This window comes from Podarcis vaucheri, assembly GCF_965113315.1.
Source record: "Podarcis vaucheri genome assembly, chromosome: 16".
Taxonomy (NCBI): Eukaryota; Metazoa; Chordata; class Lepidosauria; order Squamata; family Lacertidae; genus Podarcis; species Podarcis vaucheri.
This window is the reverse complement of record NC_138754.1, coordinates 9427675-9445878: the sequence shown is the minus strand read 5'-3', so window position 1 is coordinate 9445878 and position 18204 is coordinate 9427675. Positions and strand designations below refer to the sequence as shown.

General features: G+C 49.7%; 2 protein-coding genes across 2 annotated transcripts in view; one reads left to right on the top strand and one right to left on the bottom strand.

The window, feature by feature from the left end:
* Positions 1-18204, bottom strand: part of ZBTB7B (zinc finger and BTB domain containing 7B) — a 330604-nt gene that overhangs the window by 213509 nt on the left and 98891 nt on the right. The gene's annotated exons all lie outside the window — the stretch shown is intronic.
* PMVK (phosphomevalonate kinase) lies at positions 427-14160 on the top strand. The gene is made up of 5 exons (XM_082202585.1): positions 427-675; positions 2690-2753; positions 6041-6193; positions 6282-6411; positions 12032-14160. The coding sequence occupies exons 1-5, from the start codon at positions 590-592 to the stop codon at positions 12166-12168; spliced, it is 570 nt and encodes a 189-aa protein (XP_082058711.1). The 5' UTR covers positions 427-589; the 3' UTR covers positions 12169-14160.

Below are 18204 nucleotides of genomic sequence, written 5' to 3'. Positions count from 1 at the left end.
GGGGAGAGAAGAGAAAAACCCCCCTTTTTTAATACATATTTCAAAAGTCATTATTTCTTAACTATTTCCAAACACTCAACACTCAGGAAATGTTTATAAACGTAAGAAACTTATTTATTTTTTTAAAAAATGAAATATATGTATTGCGGCATAAGCCTCCCAAATGACCCCCTTCTGTCCTTCGTGCCTAAACTGAGATGATTTTTAAAAAATAATAATATTATCATATTTAAATATGCAAATGACGCCTGTCTCCTCCTAACACACCAGGACCCAGGTTCCATACGGGGCGGGGTTTAAGAATAGCCCCTCCCTCTTTCAGATCGTTCTATTCCGCCCACGCCGCGTGATTCGGTCTTCCTCGTCCCGTCCGTCTCTTTCCACCGCCCCCTTTTTTCGCTTTCCTCACTTGGTAGCGCCCGCTTTCCAGGAAGCGGCGCCTGCGACGTCCCCATTGGTGCGAGGCGGGCGGAGGGCGGCGGGACGGAATGCTCAGTTCCGGACGAGACCATTAAGGCCGGCAAAGGGAGGGAGACGTTGTGGAGTGCTGCTTGCTGCTGCTGCTGCTGCTGCGGAGTTCTTCCTTGCAATGGCCCAGACGCCGAAGCTGATCTTGCTCTTCAGCGGGAAGAGAAAGTCGGGCAAGGACTTCGTGGCCGAGGAAATCCAGAGCCAGTAAGCAGCCCCGCGGGGATTGCACAAGAGCGGGCGGGAGGAAGCGTTCTGCCCCCCCCCTCGGTGCATGATGGCGGGGTGGGTGGGATGCAGGCGAAAGACCACCCACCGCTCCACGTGCGCGCGGGATCCGGCGGGGAGAGACCTTCCCAAACCTGTATTTTCCCCCATTTCTCAATTTTCAAGCCTTTTTAAGGGGTGGTGGCGAGACTTCTCTCAATCCCGTGTCCGCAGCGAACGTCTGAACCGGGAGCGCACGCGAGATCGGCCCCGACCTCCCCTCTCCCCGTGCTTAGGAGGGGGAAAGAAGCGACACCCCACGGTCCCCCCATTTTTAAATTTCCAAGCCTTTTTTAGGGGTGGTGGCAAGACTTCTCTCAATCCCGTTCCCGTGTCCGCAGCGAACGTCCGAAGCGGGAGCGCACGCGAGATCGGCCCCGACCTCCCTTCTCCCCGGGGTTAGGAGGGGAAAGATGCGATACGCCACGGCTTAGGGATGGGGAGCAAGGCGGTCTTCCGTGTTTCTTCCTTTTGTTTCCTTCCTCCCCCTTCACACGTGACGCAACACGCGCCGGGGCTGGGAGAAGGTTGCGGGGAGGTGTAGAAAAGTTGGCATGGGCAGCTGGAAGAAGCCCACCTTGCAGGAGTGTGGGGAAGAGGGAAGGCCACTGGTTGCAGGAGTTTAATCCAACGTTAGTCCTCAAGGTAAAGGTATATAAAGGCCGACCCCCATTGCGAGAAGTGAGGTTACAGGGAACCAGACAGAGGGCCTTCTCGGTAGTGGCGCCCACCCTGTGGAACACCCTTCCTTCAGATGTGAAGGAAATAAGCAATTATGCTATCTTTAAAAGACATCTGAAGGCAGCCCTGTTCAGGGAAGTTTTTAATATCTAATGCTGTATTGTTTTTAACATCTGATTGGGAGCCACGCAGAGTGGTTGGGGAGACTCAGCCAGATGGGTGTGGTATAAATAATAAATTATTATTATAAAGGGATCCCTGACTGTTAGGTCCAGTCATGGATGACTCTTGGGTTGCGGCGACGCTCATCTCGCTTTATTGGCCGAGGGAGCCGGCGTACAGCTTCCGGGTCATGTGGCCAGCATGACTAAGCCGCTTCTGGCAAACCAGAGCAGCGCACGGAAACACCGTTTACCTTCTCACCGGAGCGGTACCTATTTATCTACTTGCACTTTGAGGTGCTTTCGAACTGCTAGGTTGGCAAGAACAGGGACCGAGAAACGGGAGCTCACCCCAACGCGGGGATTCCAACCGCCGACCTTCTGATCGGCAAGCCCTAGGCTCTGTGGTTTAACCCACAGCGCCACCTGTGTCCGAATGTTAGTCCTACCCAGAGGGAATTAATGGGTGCAACCCTAAGACCGCTTGGGGGATGGAAGGACGGGAAAGCAGGCGAGATCCACAGTCTGCCAAGCCCTTCCCTGGAGGGAGGTGATGTTCTCAAACTTTGCAGCGCATCTGATGGAAAGAGACTAGGCCTTATTTAAGCCAAGACAGAGTTCAGAAGAAGAGCCTGGCTGCTGGGATCAGGCCAGTGGCCCAGGTAGTCCAGCAACGTGTTCTCGCAGTGGGTGACTGTCTCCATGGAGACGCTGGGATTTGAACCCAGGACCTTTAGCATGCAAAACAAGACTCTCTGCTACTGAGCTATAGCCTAGACGTCAGCAAACTTTTTCAGCAGGGGGCCGGTCCACTGTCCCTCAGACTTTGTGGGGAGCTGGACTATATTTTGTGGGGGGAATGAACTAATTCCAATGTCCCACAAATAACCCAGAGATGCGTTTTAAATAAAAGGACACATTCTACTCATGTAAAAACACACTGATTCCTGGACTGTCTGCGGGCTGGATTTAGAAGGTGATTGGGCCGGATCCAGCCCCCAGGCCTTAGTTTGCCTACCTACCCATAGCCCTTCTCCCCTAAAGGGTCCTTGAGGATGGAAACTTTTGCCTTTTCTGGATCTGCTTAATTTAATTTTTTTCTCCCCTGACAGGTTGGGTCCTGATGTTTGCACTATCCTGCGGCTGTCAGAACCCCTCAAAGAGCAGTATGCCAAGGTAGGTTGAGCCTCCCCCAATTTGTACACTTTTATCTTTCCTGTTATGTGCATAATAGCATCCTTGCCGAGTTAGGCCTAGAGTTGGAAAAGAGAAGGGCGGCCGACATAGATTGAGGGGGATTCCGCGACTCCCCTGTGAGAGAAGGTTGCAGCAGCATTCGGGGACTTTCTATTTCAGAGAAAAAGGCCAATGAGAGGGGACACGATCGGAGTTTATAAAATCATGCGTGTCTTGGAGAGTTGTACTTCTCCCTGTCCGGTAATACCGGAACTCACTGAAGCTGAATGCTGGAAGATTGCGGACAAATAAAAGATTAAAAAAAGTGGAACTGTGGAACTCCCTGCCACAGGAAGCAGTGATGGGCACAAGTCTGGGTGGCTTTAGAAGAGGATTGGGCAAAATTCCTGGAGCAGAGGGCTATCGATGGCTATTAGTCATGATGACTATTGTCTGCATCCACAGGTGGGGAGAGTAATGCTTCCGTTTATCAGTTGCTGGCAATCGCAGGAGGGGAGAAAGTTTCTCTTGTGCTTGGGTCCTCTCTCTGGGCTTCCCACGGAGTCATCTGGTTGGTCACTGTCAGAACAGGAAGCTGGAATGAATGGGCCTTTGGCCTGATCCAGCAAGGCTCTCTTGATGTTCTAGGATAGCTTTGCTGACAGCCTCGGATAGATTACCTCTCCTCTGTCTCTTCTCCTAATAATAATAATAATAATAATAATAATAATAATAATAATAATACAGTGGTACCTTGGGTTACATACGCTTCAGGTTACAGACTCTGCTAACCCAGAAATAGTACCTCGGATTAAGAACTTTGCTTCAGGATGAGAACAGAAATCGTGAGGCGGCGGCAGAGGCCCCATTAGCTAACGTGGTACCTCAGGTTAAGAACATATTCAGGTTAAGAACGGACCTTCAGAGTGAATTAAGTTCTTAAGCCGACGTACCACTGTAATAAATAATAATAATAAATTTTATTTATTCCCCGGCCAGAGCCGGGCTCAGGGCAGCTAACACCAGTAAAATTACAGTAAAAACAGAATAGGGGGGGGAAAACCCAATTTAAAATACAAGTTAAAATGCAATTTAAAATGCAGCCTCATTTTAAAAGTAGCCCATAGATCAAGACCATAAGGGGAGGGAAACACAAGGGTCAGACTGTGTCTAAACCAAAGGCCAGACGGAACAGCTGTGTCTTGCAGGCCCTGCGGAAAGATGTCAGGTCCCGCAGGGCCCTGGTCTCTTGGGACAGAGTGTTCCACCAAGTCGGGGCCAGTACTGAAAAGGCCCTGGCCCTAGTTGAGACCAATCTAACCACCTTGCGACTTGGGACCTCCAAGGTGTTGTCATTTGTGGACCTTAAGGTCCTCTGCGGGGCATACCAGGAGAGGCGGTCCTGTAGGTACGAGGGTCCTAGGCCGTATAGGGCTTTAAAGGTTAAAACCAGCACCTTAAACCTGACCCTGTACTCCACCGGGAGCCAGTGCAGTTGGTAAAGCACTGGATGAATGTGATCCCGCAGTAAGGAGCCTCGCCACGGCATTCTGCACCCGCTGGAGTTTCTGGGACAGCTTCAAGGGCAGCCCCGTGTAGAGCGAGTTACAATAATCAAGCCTGGAGGTGACCGTCACATGGATCACTGTGTCCAGGTCTTAGTGAATTTGTCTTATCCCCATCTTAAAAACAGTTGCCCACATGCATTTGTCATGGGCTGGCTGGATGAAGAGGGGTGGCGGGAGGCACCAGCTGGGGAACCCCCCAGGGGAAGAAAGCTCTGAGCCAGGGGAGTGGCGGTGGGACGACGATGTGAGGCCAGAGCGAGAAGAGGGAGCAGGCCAGGAGGAGGAGGTGGTAGAAGCTGAAGAGCAGGGGTCAGCAAACCTTTTCATCAGGGGGCCGGTCCACTGTCCCTCAGACCTTGTGGGGGGCTGGACTATATTTTTTGGGAGGGATCAATGAATTCCTGAGCCCTACAAATGACCCAGAGATGCATTTTAAATAAAAGCACACATTCTACTCATGTAAAAACACACTCCCAGACCGTCCGTGGGCCCAATTTAGAAGGCGATTGGGCCAGATCTGGCCCCTGGGCCTTAGTTTGCCTACCCATGATCTAGTCCAGGGGTCAGCAACCTTTTCCAGCCGTGGGCTGGTCCACCGTCCCTCAGAACATGTGGGGGGGGCGGACTATATTTTGAAATAAAATATGAACGAATCTCTATGCCCCACAAATAACCCAGAGATGCATTTTAAATAAAAGGACACATTCTACTCATGTAAAAACACGCTGATTCCAGGACTGTCCATGGGCTGGATTTGGAAGGCCTACCCAGGCTGAAGAGGGAACAAGGCTTAGTGAGCCTGTGGCAGAGAGGCCCAGAATCAGAGAAGTGGAGGCTGGAGAGAACGGGGGGGGGGGGCACTCTTCTGAAGACACCAGGGAGTCTCCCCCTCCTGCTGCGGCCAGCTCCTCTCCCCTTTGGTATCCCAGGACCAGAAGAGGTATGAAGAGGGCGGAGCAAAGGCAGACACACTGATGTGTCTCAGATTGCTTGGGGAGGACTCAGCTGTGGGAAGGCAGGGCCCTTCTGTCCTCACAACCGCCTCATTGGGGGAAGCAAGACCTGCTGGGAAGAGCTGCTGATAATAATAATTTATTATTTATACCCCACCCATCTGGCTGTGTTTTCGCCAGCCACTCTGGGTGGCTCCCAATTAAAAACACGATGAAACATCAAACATTTAAAACTTCCCTAAACTTCAGGCTGCCTTCAGGCATCTTCTAAAAGTCAGATAGTTCTTTATTTCCTTGGGAGGGCGTTCCACAGGGCCACTACCGAGAAGGCCCTCTGCCTGGTTCCCTGTAACCTCACTTCTCGCAGTGAGAGAACCACCAGAAGGCCTTCGGAGCTGGACCTCAGTGTCCAGGCTGGATGATGGGGGTAGAGTCACTACTTCAGGTATACTGGACCAAAGCCATTTAGGGCTTTCAAGGTCAGCACCAACACTTTGAATTGTGCTCGGAAACGTACTGGGAGCCAATGCAGGTCTTTCAGGACCGGTGTTATATGGTCTCTTTGTATAAACAGTTAACTTCACTGACATCAGGTGGTTTATTGATTCATTGCTGGCGTACGCCTGACTCCAGCTCCTGACAGTATTTCACGAGAAAGTGAGTCCCACAAGATAATTAGGAGTAGACCCTTGGATCGGTTTCGTTCGCCAATCGTTTTCATCCCAGAGCTTTGATAACTGGCTCGCCTCTCTGGCCTCCCCTGTAGGAGCACGGCTTGGACTTCCAGCGTCTCTTGGACTCCAGCTCTTATAAGGAGACGTATCGGCAGGACATGATCCGATGGGGAGAGGAGCGGCGCCAGACCGACCCGGGATTCTTTTGCCGCATTGTGGTCGAGGGCGTTACACAGCCCATCTGGGTAAGGCTGAGTGGTGGCAAATTGCTGGTGGCAGGGATTGATTCGAACCCAGGTCCCCGGATGTTAACCCGCCAGTCTTCCCACGCAGATAGTGAGTGACACGAGGCGAATCTCGGACGTGGAGTGGTTCCAGGACGTGTATGGGGATCTGGTGAAAGTGGTGCGTGTCGTAGCCACGGAGGAGACGCGAAAGAGACGGGCCTGGGTGTTCGTAATGGGTGAGTGAGACACAGGCACTCCTGCCTCTTGTTTCTCTGCTCATTGGCCAATGCAGGGCTTGTTGTGCAATTAGGCTTTTAAAATTCAGTGCAAAACAAAAACCCACATTTAATCATTTGACAGTTCTTTACAGTAATGAGAAAAAAGCCCTGCTCCAATAAAAATAATAGTTCAGAGCATAATATTTTCTGCGAGAAAATAAGACTGAACATAAAATGGCAACCTTTCCCTCCTATATACATGGAAAGGCAAGGTTGTCGTCACGCAGCCCCCAATGGAGGGCTTCTAGTGCTTCATCACAGTCCTGGATTTGCATGAAGAAACAGGGTTAGGAAGGTGAGAAGCGAGCTTAGTAAGTTCATGGGGCGGGAAGGGGAAGCAGCGCTTCTCAAACTTGGGTCCCCAGCTTGGGTTGTTGGACTACAACTCCCATCATCCCTGACCACTGGTCCTGCTAGCTGAGGATGATGGAAGTTGTAGTCCAACAAGAGCTGAGGGCCCAAACTTGAGAAACACTGCTCTGGGGGGTTAATCCTGGAGAGATGCAGCAATGTAGTGTTGACAAAACTGGACCAGACTGGAACCAATGAGGCTGACCTGCTATAAAGGAGCTTTCTGCACCCCTAAGGACTGTTCTTCCTATATATTAGGAGAGCAATCAAGTCAAAGCCAATACGCTTTGACAATGCTTCTGAACACCAGGTGCTGGAAACCAACAAGGGGACTGGTGCTCCAGTCCTGCTTGTCTGGGCTTTCCGTAGGCATGGAATTATAGAATTGTAGAGTTGGAAGGGACCACAAGGGTCATCTAGTCCAACCCCCTTCAAGGCAGGAATATTTCCAAGCCCTTATTTGGAAAATGAATACAACCCAGGTGGTTAAGAAAGCCCAACAGAGACTCCATCTCCTCAGAGTATTGCGGAAGAACGATGTCAATCAACATCTGATGATCTTCTACCGGTCAACAGTAGAAAGTGTCCTTTCATACTGCATCACGGTGTGGTACGCTGGTTTGACACCATCTGGTAGGAAGTGCCTACAGAGGGTGGTGTGGGACGCGGGTGGCGCTGTGAGTTAAACCACAAAGCCTAGGACTTGCCAATCAGAAGATCGGCGGTTCAAATCCCCACGACGGGGTGAGCTTCCATTGCTCGGTCCCTGCTCCTGCCAACCTAGCAGTTCGAAAGCACGTCAAAGTGCAAGTAGATAAATAGGTACCGCTCCTGTGGGAAGGTAAACGGCTTTTCCGTGCACTGCTCTGGTTTCGCCAGAAGCGGCTTAGTCATGCTGGCCACATGACCCGGAAGCTGTACGCCGGCTCCCTCGGCCAATAAAGCGAGATGAGCGCCACAACCCCAGAGTCGGCCGCGACTGGACCTAATGGTCAGGGGTCCCTTTACCTTTACAGAGGGTGGTGAATATAGCACAAGATATTATGGGCTGTCCCGTGAATCCGCTGGATGAAATAGCGGAAGAATGTTGCCTCAGGAGAGTGAGGAAAATTCTCAGGGGTGATTCACACCCTGGCTGGCACTTTCTTGATCTCCTGCCCTCGGGCAGAAGATATAGAAGCCTGATTAGTTGCCCTAACAGGGTAAAGAACAGCTTCTGTCTGTGGGCTGTTAGGCCGCTGAATGAAAAGATAACAACAGGGCAAGTGACTTTTGGGTTTGGTGTGTGGGTGTCAGTAAACGAGGGGAATTAAGACTAAGAGAGCTGAGTGGGGGGTGCTCAAGTAATCTCACTGTATACAAGTTGTGCAAGTGACAATAAAGTATTTCAATTCAGCTGTCCCATACGGGGATCGCACCTGCAACCTTGGCGCCAGCAGCCCCACACTCTCACCAGCGGAGCTACCCTGGCATCTCTGGTCAGGATGGTGGCCTTATCCTGCCATTCCTATGTCCTATCCACTCTTCCCCACCACCTGAATTTGGGAATCTTGTGTCAATAATGATAGTAATTTTATTATTCATATTCTGCCCGTATGACTGGGTTGCCCCAGACACTCTGGGCGGTTTCCAGCAAAATATAACCCCCACTACAAAACATCTAACATTAACATTTTCCCTATACAGTCGTACCTTGGTTTTCGAATAGCTTAGTTCCTGAACGTTTTGGCTCCTGAATGTCGCAAACCCGGAAGTGACTGTTCCAGTTTGCGAACTACTATTTTTGGAAGTCGAATGTCCGACAGGGCTTCCGCAGATTCTGATTGGCTTCAAGCGCGATTTGGTGTTTGAAAGTGTTTTGGAAGTCGAACGGACTTCCGGAACGGATTCTGTTCGACTTCCAAGGTATGACTGCCTTCAGATGTCTTCTAAAAGTCAAAGAGTTACTGATCTCCTTCAGACACTCCTTTAGATATAAAAGACTAGTGAGGTAAGGTGAGAATATTCTCTGCTAGAAAATTCTCTGGAGAATATTCTCCACAAACTGTAAATTCTAATGTAAGAACCAGTTTTACAAACCTTAAAAATCTAGTAAATAATAAGTCAGGCTGTGAAATTGCCAGTGTAAGTAATGAATAATGATTTTTTTTTTTATCCACTTACATTACTGGGCATTGTGCCATTCACCATTGGCAGTTCTGAAATGTGAGCTACAGAAAACATTTTTATGTTTAGTTTTAGTTTTAAAAATGCTATTCATTTAATTTAATGAACATTTGAATTTGTTTGTATTTCAACTAAATGTGATAGCCTTTTTTCTGTCTTGGCGTGACCTTATTCTTAGCAATTCTATACCTTTGGCCATACAGTGTGATTTTGTTTTTACAGAAAGTACCGTATTTTTTGCCCTATAGGACGCACTTTCCCCCTCCAAAAATGAAGGGGAAATGTGGGTGCGTCCTATGGGGCGAATGCAGGCTTTCGCTGAAGCCTGGAGAGCAAGAGGGGTCGGTGCGCACCGACCCCTCTCACTCTCCAGGCTTCAGGAACACATCCGCAGCCTAGGCAGCCCTGTGGGAGGTCCGGCAGGGATGTCTAGGCTGCGGATAGCAGCCTGCCGCTCGGCGGGCGGGGCGCCCTGAAGCAGAGCACCCCCGCGCCAGGCAGACATCCGCAGCGTGGGGAGCCTTGCAGGAGTTCCCGGCAAGGTTCCCCACGCTGCGGATAGCAGCCTGCCGCCCCGCGGGGGGGGGGCACCCTGATGCAGAGCGCCCCTCGCGCCGGGCAGACATCAGCCAGCCCCACAAGCTCGGGGGACAGCAGGGAGGTGCAACGCCGCCATCCCGCTGTTCCTCGACCTGGTTCTGTTTCCCCGACCTGCTTTTGGAGGGGGGGGGAAATAAAGGGAATTTTTTCCCCTTTATTTCCCCCCCAAAAAACTAGGTGCGTCCTATGCAACGGAGCGTCCTATGGGACGAAAAATACGGTAGCTTTAATGCTTTATACACTTAAAGTACCTAGGCCTATACAATTATGTGTAACAGCATGTGAGGTGGTCTTGATTTAAACAGTTGACGTTTCTATATTTTTATTTAGTGCCAGTAACTGGTTTTTGCAGTGCCATTCTATGGTACCAGGTGCCATTTACCAGAGATTCACATACTGAAATATATTATCATATAATGATAATATATTTAATGTTAATGGCTTCTTTTTTATATGTATGCATATAGTTTTGTTTATCAAGCTGTGTTTTAGTCACCAAAACAGTTGTTAAGTGTTAATACTATTGGAAGCACAAGATAGCCTATTACTGAATTTACTTGTATCAAACCTTAACATGCCAATCGTATTTTTTTGACTTGTCCTATAACATGTACATTCTCCTATTTTAAATGAAAATTCTCTAATATTCTCATTAATTGAGAATATTCTCGAGAATATTCCCCGAAAGATTACAGTGGTACCTCTGGATGCGAACGCGTCACTGCTTCTGCGCATGCGCATGATGTCATTTTGAGCGCATGCGCGAGCGGCGAAACCTGGAAGTAACGCGCTCTGTTACTTCCGGGTCGCCGCAGAACGCAACCCAAAAAGGCTTAACCTGAAGTGACTTCAACCCGAGGTATGACTGTATTCTTGAGAATCTAAATCGCTATACAGCAGGGATGTCCAACAGGTCGATCGTGATCTACTGGCAGATCCCCGCGAGGTGGGTAGATTGCGGTCAATCTCTGGCTTCCTTTCCTTAGCATCACTAAAACTTCCTCCTGCCTCGCCCTGCCCTCCATTGTTGTTTGATCTCTGGAAGGGAAGATGGAGTTTTTTCTGTACTGCTGGTTTCATCCATAGCGATATTTTTGTGAGTGACTTTACCCCTTTGTCCCTTGCCTTTAACCCCCCCCCCCAATGGAATTTTGCCCCCCAAAGCTTTTTTAAAACCCCTAAAAAACAGGGCTTACCTCCTCTCTAAAAAGAAGCCCAACAACTTTGAACCCCCCTCTACAGGGGTAGAGCAGTTTCTTGAGAGTTGGCCACCCCTGCTATACGGGACCGAGACCATTTAGCACCAGCAAGTCAAATGTGAGGCATTCCCAAAGTAAAGGAAGGAATGAACTCTGATTAATAAGAATACACACAGAGGCTTGAACCAGCAAGACTCTGGGAAGGGTACTGTCAGGGAACTGCCATCAGAGGCACGGGAGAAGGAGAGGGTCTCTGATTCTGCAGGGGAAGGTCCAAGCGCTAGAGGGAGACTCAGCCAGGAAGAAGGGGAAGAGAATGAGTGTAACACCAGGGATCCAGGAGAGCAACGGGACAGGGAGGTGCAGGGGCTCCAGGACTCTTCGTTGGAAGTTAGTGAGGAGAGCCCAAGCACCCCGCTGCCCACGCCCACCCTGCGCAGGAGACTCCCGCGCAGTGAGAGGCGGAAACGATTGGGCGTCAAACAACTCTTATGTTGGCAACGCTTTAAGAAACGCTCACAGACAGATTCTACGAGTGACTAAGGGCAGCCACGCTGAGATGGGCTGTGCAGTCCAGAGGGATTAACCAGGCAATCTAATGCTCAAACGGAGCAGGATTACGCACGAGTAACTCCCAACCCATTATAGGTGCGTATAATAATCTCTGTCTCCACCCTCCGGCCCAGGTCGTTTTATTCACAAAAGAACTTTTTACTCAGTGTTCGTAAGAACCAATCAGATTTCTTCTGAGCATTTCAACAAACCCCACGTGGGAACAAAGTTAAACTACAAACACTAGTTAAGCATGCATACTTTTGGGGTAAATGAATGAAAACTACAAAGGAGTGTATTCAGCAACCCCGGAGGTCATAAACAATCAATACACATAATAAGAAGGATGGCCAGGAGGACAGCGATCATTATCACCTTCATGTGAAACCTTTTTCCTGGCCCTAAGATTAACATCCTAAGATTAACATATCAGAAAAGCTACATCAAAGAAGCTGCCCACTGTCTTTGATGACCCAGGACGCCTGCCTGTCTGAGTACGTGCCTGGTCAATAAAGAGAAATGGAACAGGGATGCAGTGGTGTGGATTGATTAAAAATCATATCAAAATAGTTTAAACCCAGTCAACACAATGCCTTCATTGCTGACACAGATGGCTTACTCTGTACTTGTTATAATTCCTCATAGCAATCCCACCTGATCACTACAAAATGGCCAACTTTTGCCTGTCTTCCCTCTCTTCTCCACCCCAGGGATTGACGACGCGGAATCCGAATGTGGCCTGGATCAGGGCGTGCCTTATGACTGGGTCATCACCAACGACGGAGACCAGCTTTCCCTGGACGCTCAGCTGGAGAAACTGCTTCAGTTTATCCACAGCAAGCTGTAGCGCAACCCAGGGCCCTTGTGTTATCTCCACCTCCTTCTCTTTCTCTCTCTGTCTCTCTCTGTCTCCCTCCACCCCACCCTCCATTCCTTCGGGACCTGGGCTGGGGTTTGGCTGCATCACCAAAGAAAGAGAATCTGGAGAATGCCGCCGTAGCCACCGGGCTGCGGTCAGGTGCGCCTCAAGGCAAGGCATTTCTGGGCGGGGTTGTTTTTTTGACACCCATCCCACTCTTCTCTTCCTTTCATTTTGGAGAGTCCATTCCAGCGAGTGCCATAATCCAGTGCCAGTTCTTCCCTCCCCGGGACTCCATTCCAGGCAGGGTGTGCGTCTCCATCCTGGCTGGCTGCTCGCTTGTGTGTCATTTCCGCGGGCTGTTCTTTTGCACTCGTAGCTGGCACTGGCGCCTTCCCCACCTAGCATCAGGTGGGGGCTGATGTTTGCAGGAAATGTATGTTTGTGCTGTGGGGAGTGGGCGGTTTTTGGTCCGTTTCGGGTTTTCCTTCCTCCTTCCCATCTTGGGTCGCAGTTTTAGACCTTTACAGCTTTCGGCCACCAGGGGGCAGAATAACCTCAAGCTTCACACTTCTGCGGCTCTGTTTCCCCGGACAAATCTTATTTCGTAACCCTTGCCTAGCTCTGTGCCTGTCAATCATCCTGTCCACCTGAATCCGGCAGGATAGGGTCCCCTCGGCGGGTTGAATTATATGCATGTTATTTTCAGGGGGCATTTTCCAGTCCTTCTCCTCGTCCCAGATTCAAGCTGATTTTTATCTGAGACAGGAACGCTTTTGAGTGTTACTTTTAGCTGCTTCTGCTAACGACTGACCACACACACTTTCCCTAAGGTGGGGGGAATCGCTGTGCCTTATTCTTAAAAGTGCTGACCTCCTCCTGTTCTCCTCGCTTGCCTGGCTCCCCAACCAAATCCTTAATTTGGAAATCATCTCACCAACTTCTTCCCTTACCAAGGCTCCTGTGCCTTTTCCTTGCTATGTGATGGGAACGAGGCAGGGGGCTGAAGTTCAACAGGTGGGGATCAAGCCAGAGTGGGAGAGCTGAGCTTGTTGGATTAATCCCCAGAACATAAACAATACAGGGCTTTTTTACTTGGTTGGGAACGTTGTTCGGCAAGTACTGAAGGACACAGGAGTCATGATGGGGAAAGTAGTTGGCAACGCGACCAAAATGGGTTCTAAGCTGAGAAATTGCAGGGCAGGCTTTTGCTGCTGAAGAGGAGAGGGGGGCGACCAAACTGTGCGGGAATTGAGAGTTGAGCGCTTGGGGTGGGGTGAGATAGTCACGTGGGCTGGTGTTGGGAGCAAAACTAGGGACAGGGTGAAGGTTTGCTATTGATGCAACCCGATTTGCCCCCGGGCTACAGAATACCTAGCATATTCCCTGGCCATGTTTGCACATCATGCCAAACCACGGTTTAGTGCCACGCGAATGAGTCTAGTCCCCTCTAGCAGTCGTGCTTTCCCCCTTTCCTTATCCTCTCGCACAGCCAGAAAAGGAGGATTTCAGAAGCTTCCAATTCCCCTTAAACTTGCCCTGTCCAATCCCAGTTTCACCATAGCAAGGGCTCATTTCAGCAAGGCAGCTTCACGAAACCGTGGTTTGCATTTGGCATCTTTTGACACAGACCATAGTCGAGCCGTGGTGCCTCATTCAGATGCAAACTTGCAACAGCTTCTGACACTGTCCTGGCTACCCAGGAGGCTGAGGGTCGTGGGAGAGGCAGTCCCGCTCAATAATGCTGCACTAAACCGTGGTTTGAGTGTAACGTGCAAACACAGCCCAGGTACACGGGACGAGGTCCTCTCTCTGCTCCTTTCAGCACACCTGACTTCCTTCCCCGCACCGCAAACTGGATGTGCGGCTGTATAATCTCTTGCTAATGCCACTCACTGCTCAACCAAATGCCCATCTCCTCTCTTCCCCTCTGGAGAGGAAGAAGATTGTTGTACTCAAAATAAAGCTTTGGATTGGTTATAGTTTCCGGCTCTCGTCTGTCTAGAATAGTCCAGTTTCCATCAGGTGGGTCTGGAGTCTCGTTTGCTCAGGTGCAGAATGTGGAGTCGGTCAGGATAGTTCTTGCACAGGGATCAGCCAAATCACGGTTTCCTCCATTTGAGGTCCTGGCCTTTACATCGCCTGACCACTGGCCTGGCTGGCCGGTGCTGATTTGAGGTGGTTGTTTCCCCCCTATCTATCTGTGAAGTGAATGAATGAATTTTATTATTACGGTCACAGAGCAGTTCCGGCTCACTTACAATATCAGGAAAATCATAAAACACAACAGGAATACATTGAATGGCAATTGGGTATAACAGAGACAATACAGATATAGCGGCAGTTTAAAATATATATTAAATCTTGATCACTAAAATATAATCTAAAATTGTCATTTAAAACCTTAATCATTTTGGTAGTACAGCTTGTTCCCTAGGTGTCACGGCAGTCGCACAGAATTTGGCCACCCTTAGCGTGATCTCTAAAGGGACGCGGGTGGCGCTGTGGGTAAAACCTCAGCGCTTAGGACTTGCCGATCGCATGGTCGGCGGTTCAAATCCCCGCGGCGGGGTGCGCTCCCATCGTTCGGTCCCAGCGCCTGCCAACCTAGCAGTTCGAAAGCACCTCCGGGTGCAAGTAGATAAATAGGGACCGCTTTATAGCGGGAAGGTAAACGGCGTTCCGTGTGCTGCGCTGGCTCACCAGAGCAGCGATGTCACGCTGGCCACGTGACCCGGAGGTGTCTGCGGACAGTGCTGGCTCCCGGCCTATAGAGTGAGATGAGCGCACAACCCTAGAGTCTGTCAAGACTGGCCCGTACGGGCAGGGGTACCTTTACCAGCGTGATCTCTAGATCCTTGTCCTCTACCAGGAATTTTAGACTGACTTGACTGTCTGTCTGTCTGTCTATCTACAGGTATCTATCTATCTATCTATCTATCTATCTATCTATCTATCTATCTATCTACTTTTTCTTCAGGTTGCTCATGGTTCTCCCCCTCCACAAACCTGTGAGTGAGGTAGGTTAGACTGAAAAGTACAGTGGTACCTCAGGTTAAGTACTTATTTCGTTCCGGAGGTCCGTTCTTAACCTGAAACTGTTCTTAACCTGAAGCACCACTTTAGCTAATGGGGCCTCCCACTGCCACAGCACTGCCGGAGCACAATTTCTGTTCTCATCCTGAAGCAAAGTTCTTAACCCGAGGTACTATTTCCGGGTTAGTGGAGTCTGTAACCTGAAGCATATGTAACCCGAGGTACCACTGTAGTGCCTTGCCTGCTTAATGGCCAAGTAGGGATCTGAATCCTGCTCTCTCCTGGTTCCTAGTCCAACCCCCTAACCCAGCATCACCACTGCCTCTCATCAAAGACAGCATGATTTGGAAACCAGCCATTTCAGATTAACAGCACTGCATTTATTTCCACTGGAAAAAGGGGGAGCATGGGTATGAATTGGGGACCTCGTAATCTGCAGCCAAATGCTCTACTATCGGAAGGCTGTCGGTTGCCTACTTTTTGTTGGCATCCATGTCTCGAGAGACAATGGAGTACGCTTCCAGGGGTGAAGGCAAACCGCTGGAGAATCGCACTGCCTGCTGTGGCTGCAGAGACCAGTAACTTGGTGCCTTTGTGGTGTTTTTGCTGTGTTGGCAACACCCAAGTGACCTCTCAAGGGCGCAAGCCTGGGCAGTGCTGAGGTCCTGGGGTGCTCAGTTGACAGACCGTTCATGTCCTTGCTGACGTGGTCCAAAGGGAAGCAGAGCTATAAATGAGGTTTGGGCATCAAATGTACAAATTCATCATCCGGATATGCGCTTCAAGTTACAGATGCGTTAACACGTTGCATTCCGTTTACATTTTTTTAAGAAAAGAAATTAAGGGTCAATGTATGTTCGAGCAGAGTCTTAAAGCTGCCCCGAGAAGCAGGGATGTAAACCTAAACAAACAATTCCTTCCATAGAAAAAGCTCATAATAGCAGAACTAGTGCAGATGCGATGCAAGGAATTCTGATCGGATCTCCCCTCTTTGTTCATAAAGTAGCCATAGAGGGACATTGGGATGTCTTCATTTTGATTATATATATTGTGGTTTTTAAGGCTGATGTCTTCTGTGAACCGCCCTGAGACCTCTGGGTATAGAACGGTATATAAATTCAAAAAAGAATAATAATAAATACGGTAATAGTAGTAATGCAAAGCACTGGAGGGCCACAATTGGGCCTGAGGTTCCCTACACCTTGCTGTGGGGATGCTCAAAGCACTGACATGGGCAGACATGGGCTCAGAGTTGTACCAGCTGAGAATCTCTCTCTCTGCCCTCTGCTTAATGCTTTTCTGCAGCCTGGGAGATTATCCGCCTCTTCTAAGTATAAGGATATGATTCTTAATACCCTCTCCGGCAGCCGGGGACCTGATGTTTGGATTTTAGAAGTGTAAGAGAGATGTATGATCCCTCAGGAATGCGGGTTGGGACTTTTCCTGGGGGCTGGGGCAGAGATTCTCCCACAGCTGAAGAAGAGGCTATTTCTTCCTGGGGTTAGGGACTTTAACCCAATTGTGAGTTTCTATTTCATTTCTACCCTATTAAGAATGTAGGGCCCATCTAGGTTCATACAGTGGCATAGCATGGGGGGGGGTGCACTGGGGCGGTTGCCCCGGGTGCAAAATAGGGGCACAAAATTTCAACACCCGGTGCTGCCTCAATATTGTTGTTTAGTCGTTTCCGACTCTTCGTGACCCCATGGACCAGAGCACGCCAGGCACCCCTGTCCTCCACTGCCTCCCGCAGTTTGGTCAAATTGCCTCAATATACTCGGTGCAAACCAGGAAGTGACCTTTCCAGACAATGGAACGACTCTTCTTTTCTTATCTCTGTGGCTGCAATCTCCTGGTTGATGCGGACGGACACCATTAGGCAGTTGAATCATAGCTGTCAACTTTCCCCTTTTCTTGCGAGGAATCCTATTCGGAATAAGGGAATTTCCCTTAAAAAAAGGAAAACGTTGACAGCTATGAGTTGAATGCACATGCTTATTCTGCCTGTCCCCCATCCCCCAGTGCTGCCACAGGCACTGGCAACCAGAGCTACGCCACTGGTCCATCCTGTTTTGCTGATGGAAGGCCCCCAGGCAGGGCACTTAAAGCATCCTTGATTGTTTCTCTCCATCATCTCTCCAGTTCAGGGGTAGACTGCCTTAGGAGATGGAGGCTCTGTTTTGAATTATCCTGACTGTTGGCATAAGAAGAGCTGCTGGACCAGCTAGCCTAGCATCCTGTTCTTACAGTGGCCGCCCAGGTGTCCAAATGGGAAGGCTACAAACAGGATCCGAGCCCAAGAATAACTCTCCTGCGGTTCCCAGCAACTGGTATTAACCCACTGCGGCCAGTAGCCATAGACAGCCCTCTGCATGAGTTTGCCTTCTCCTCTTTCAAAGTTGGTGGCTGCCATGGCAGTTTCATCAACCCGAAGAAACACTGCAAAACTTGGAGTTCGTAGTTTGGGGTTCGTAGTTAATGATCTCTCATCACAGCCTCTTCCTGGAGCAAGCTTTCGTCCATCCTTTTCTCGGTCCTCCCTTTCCTCAGTCCTGAATCTAGGAAGTTCGCAAGTGGGACCTGACTGGAGAGGAGAATGAAGAATCATAGAAGGAACCCAAGGGTCATCTAGTCCAACCCCAAATGCTGTGATCACACACACCAGGCCTTCCAAAGCTGAAGCTTGTTATTCCTCCCACCAAATGGCCATCATCATTATTATTATTAGCCCATCTTCCGTAGATTTCAGGGATGAGGCTGATGGGAGTTGGAGTCCCAACAATCTCTGCTGGACACCAGGCTCCCCATCCCCGTCAGACGCATCCTCCCTCCGAGGATGCAGATTCAAGTCTGCCACACAGCTACCTTTGCGAGGATGCAGAGGGATCCCAGCTGCCTGCCGCCACTCAGCATCCTGGACGCCATTCTCCAGATGTTCTCTTGTAATCCTGGCCTCGCCCCAGCTACTTTCCTCTTTTTGCCAAATAG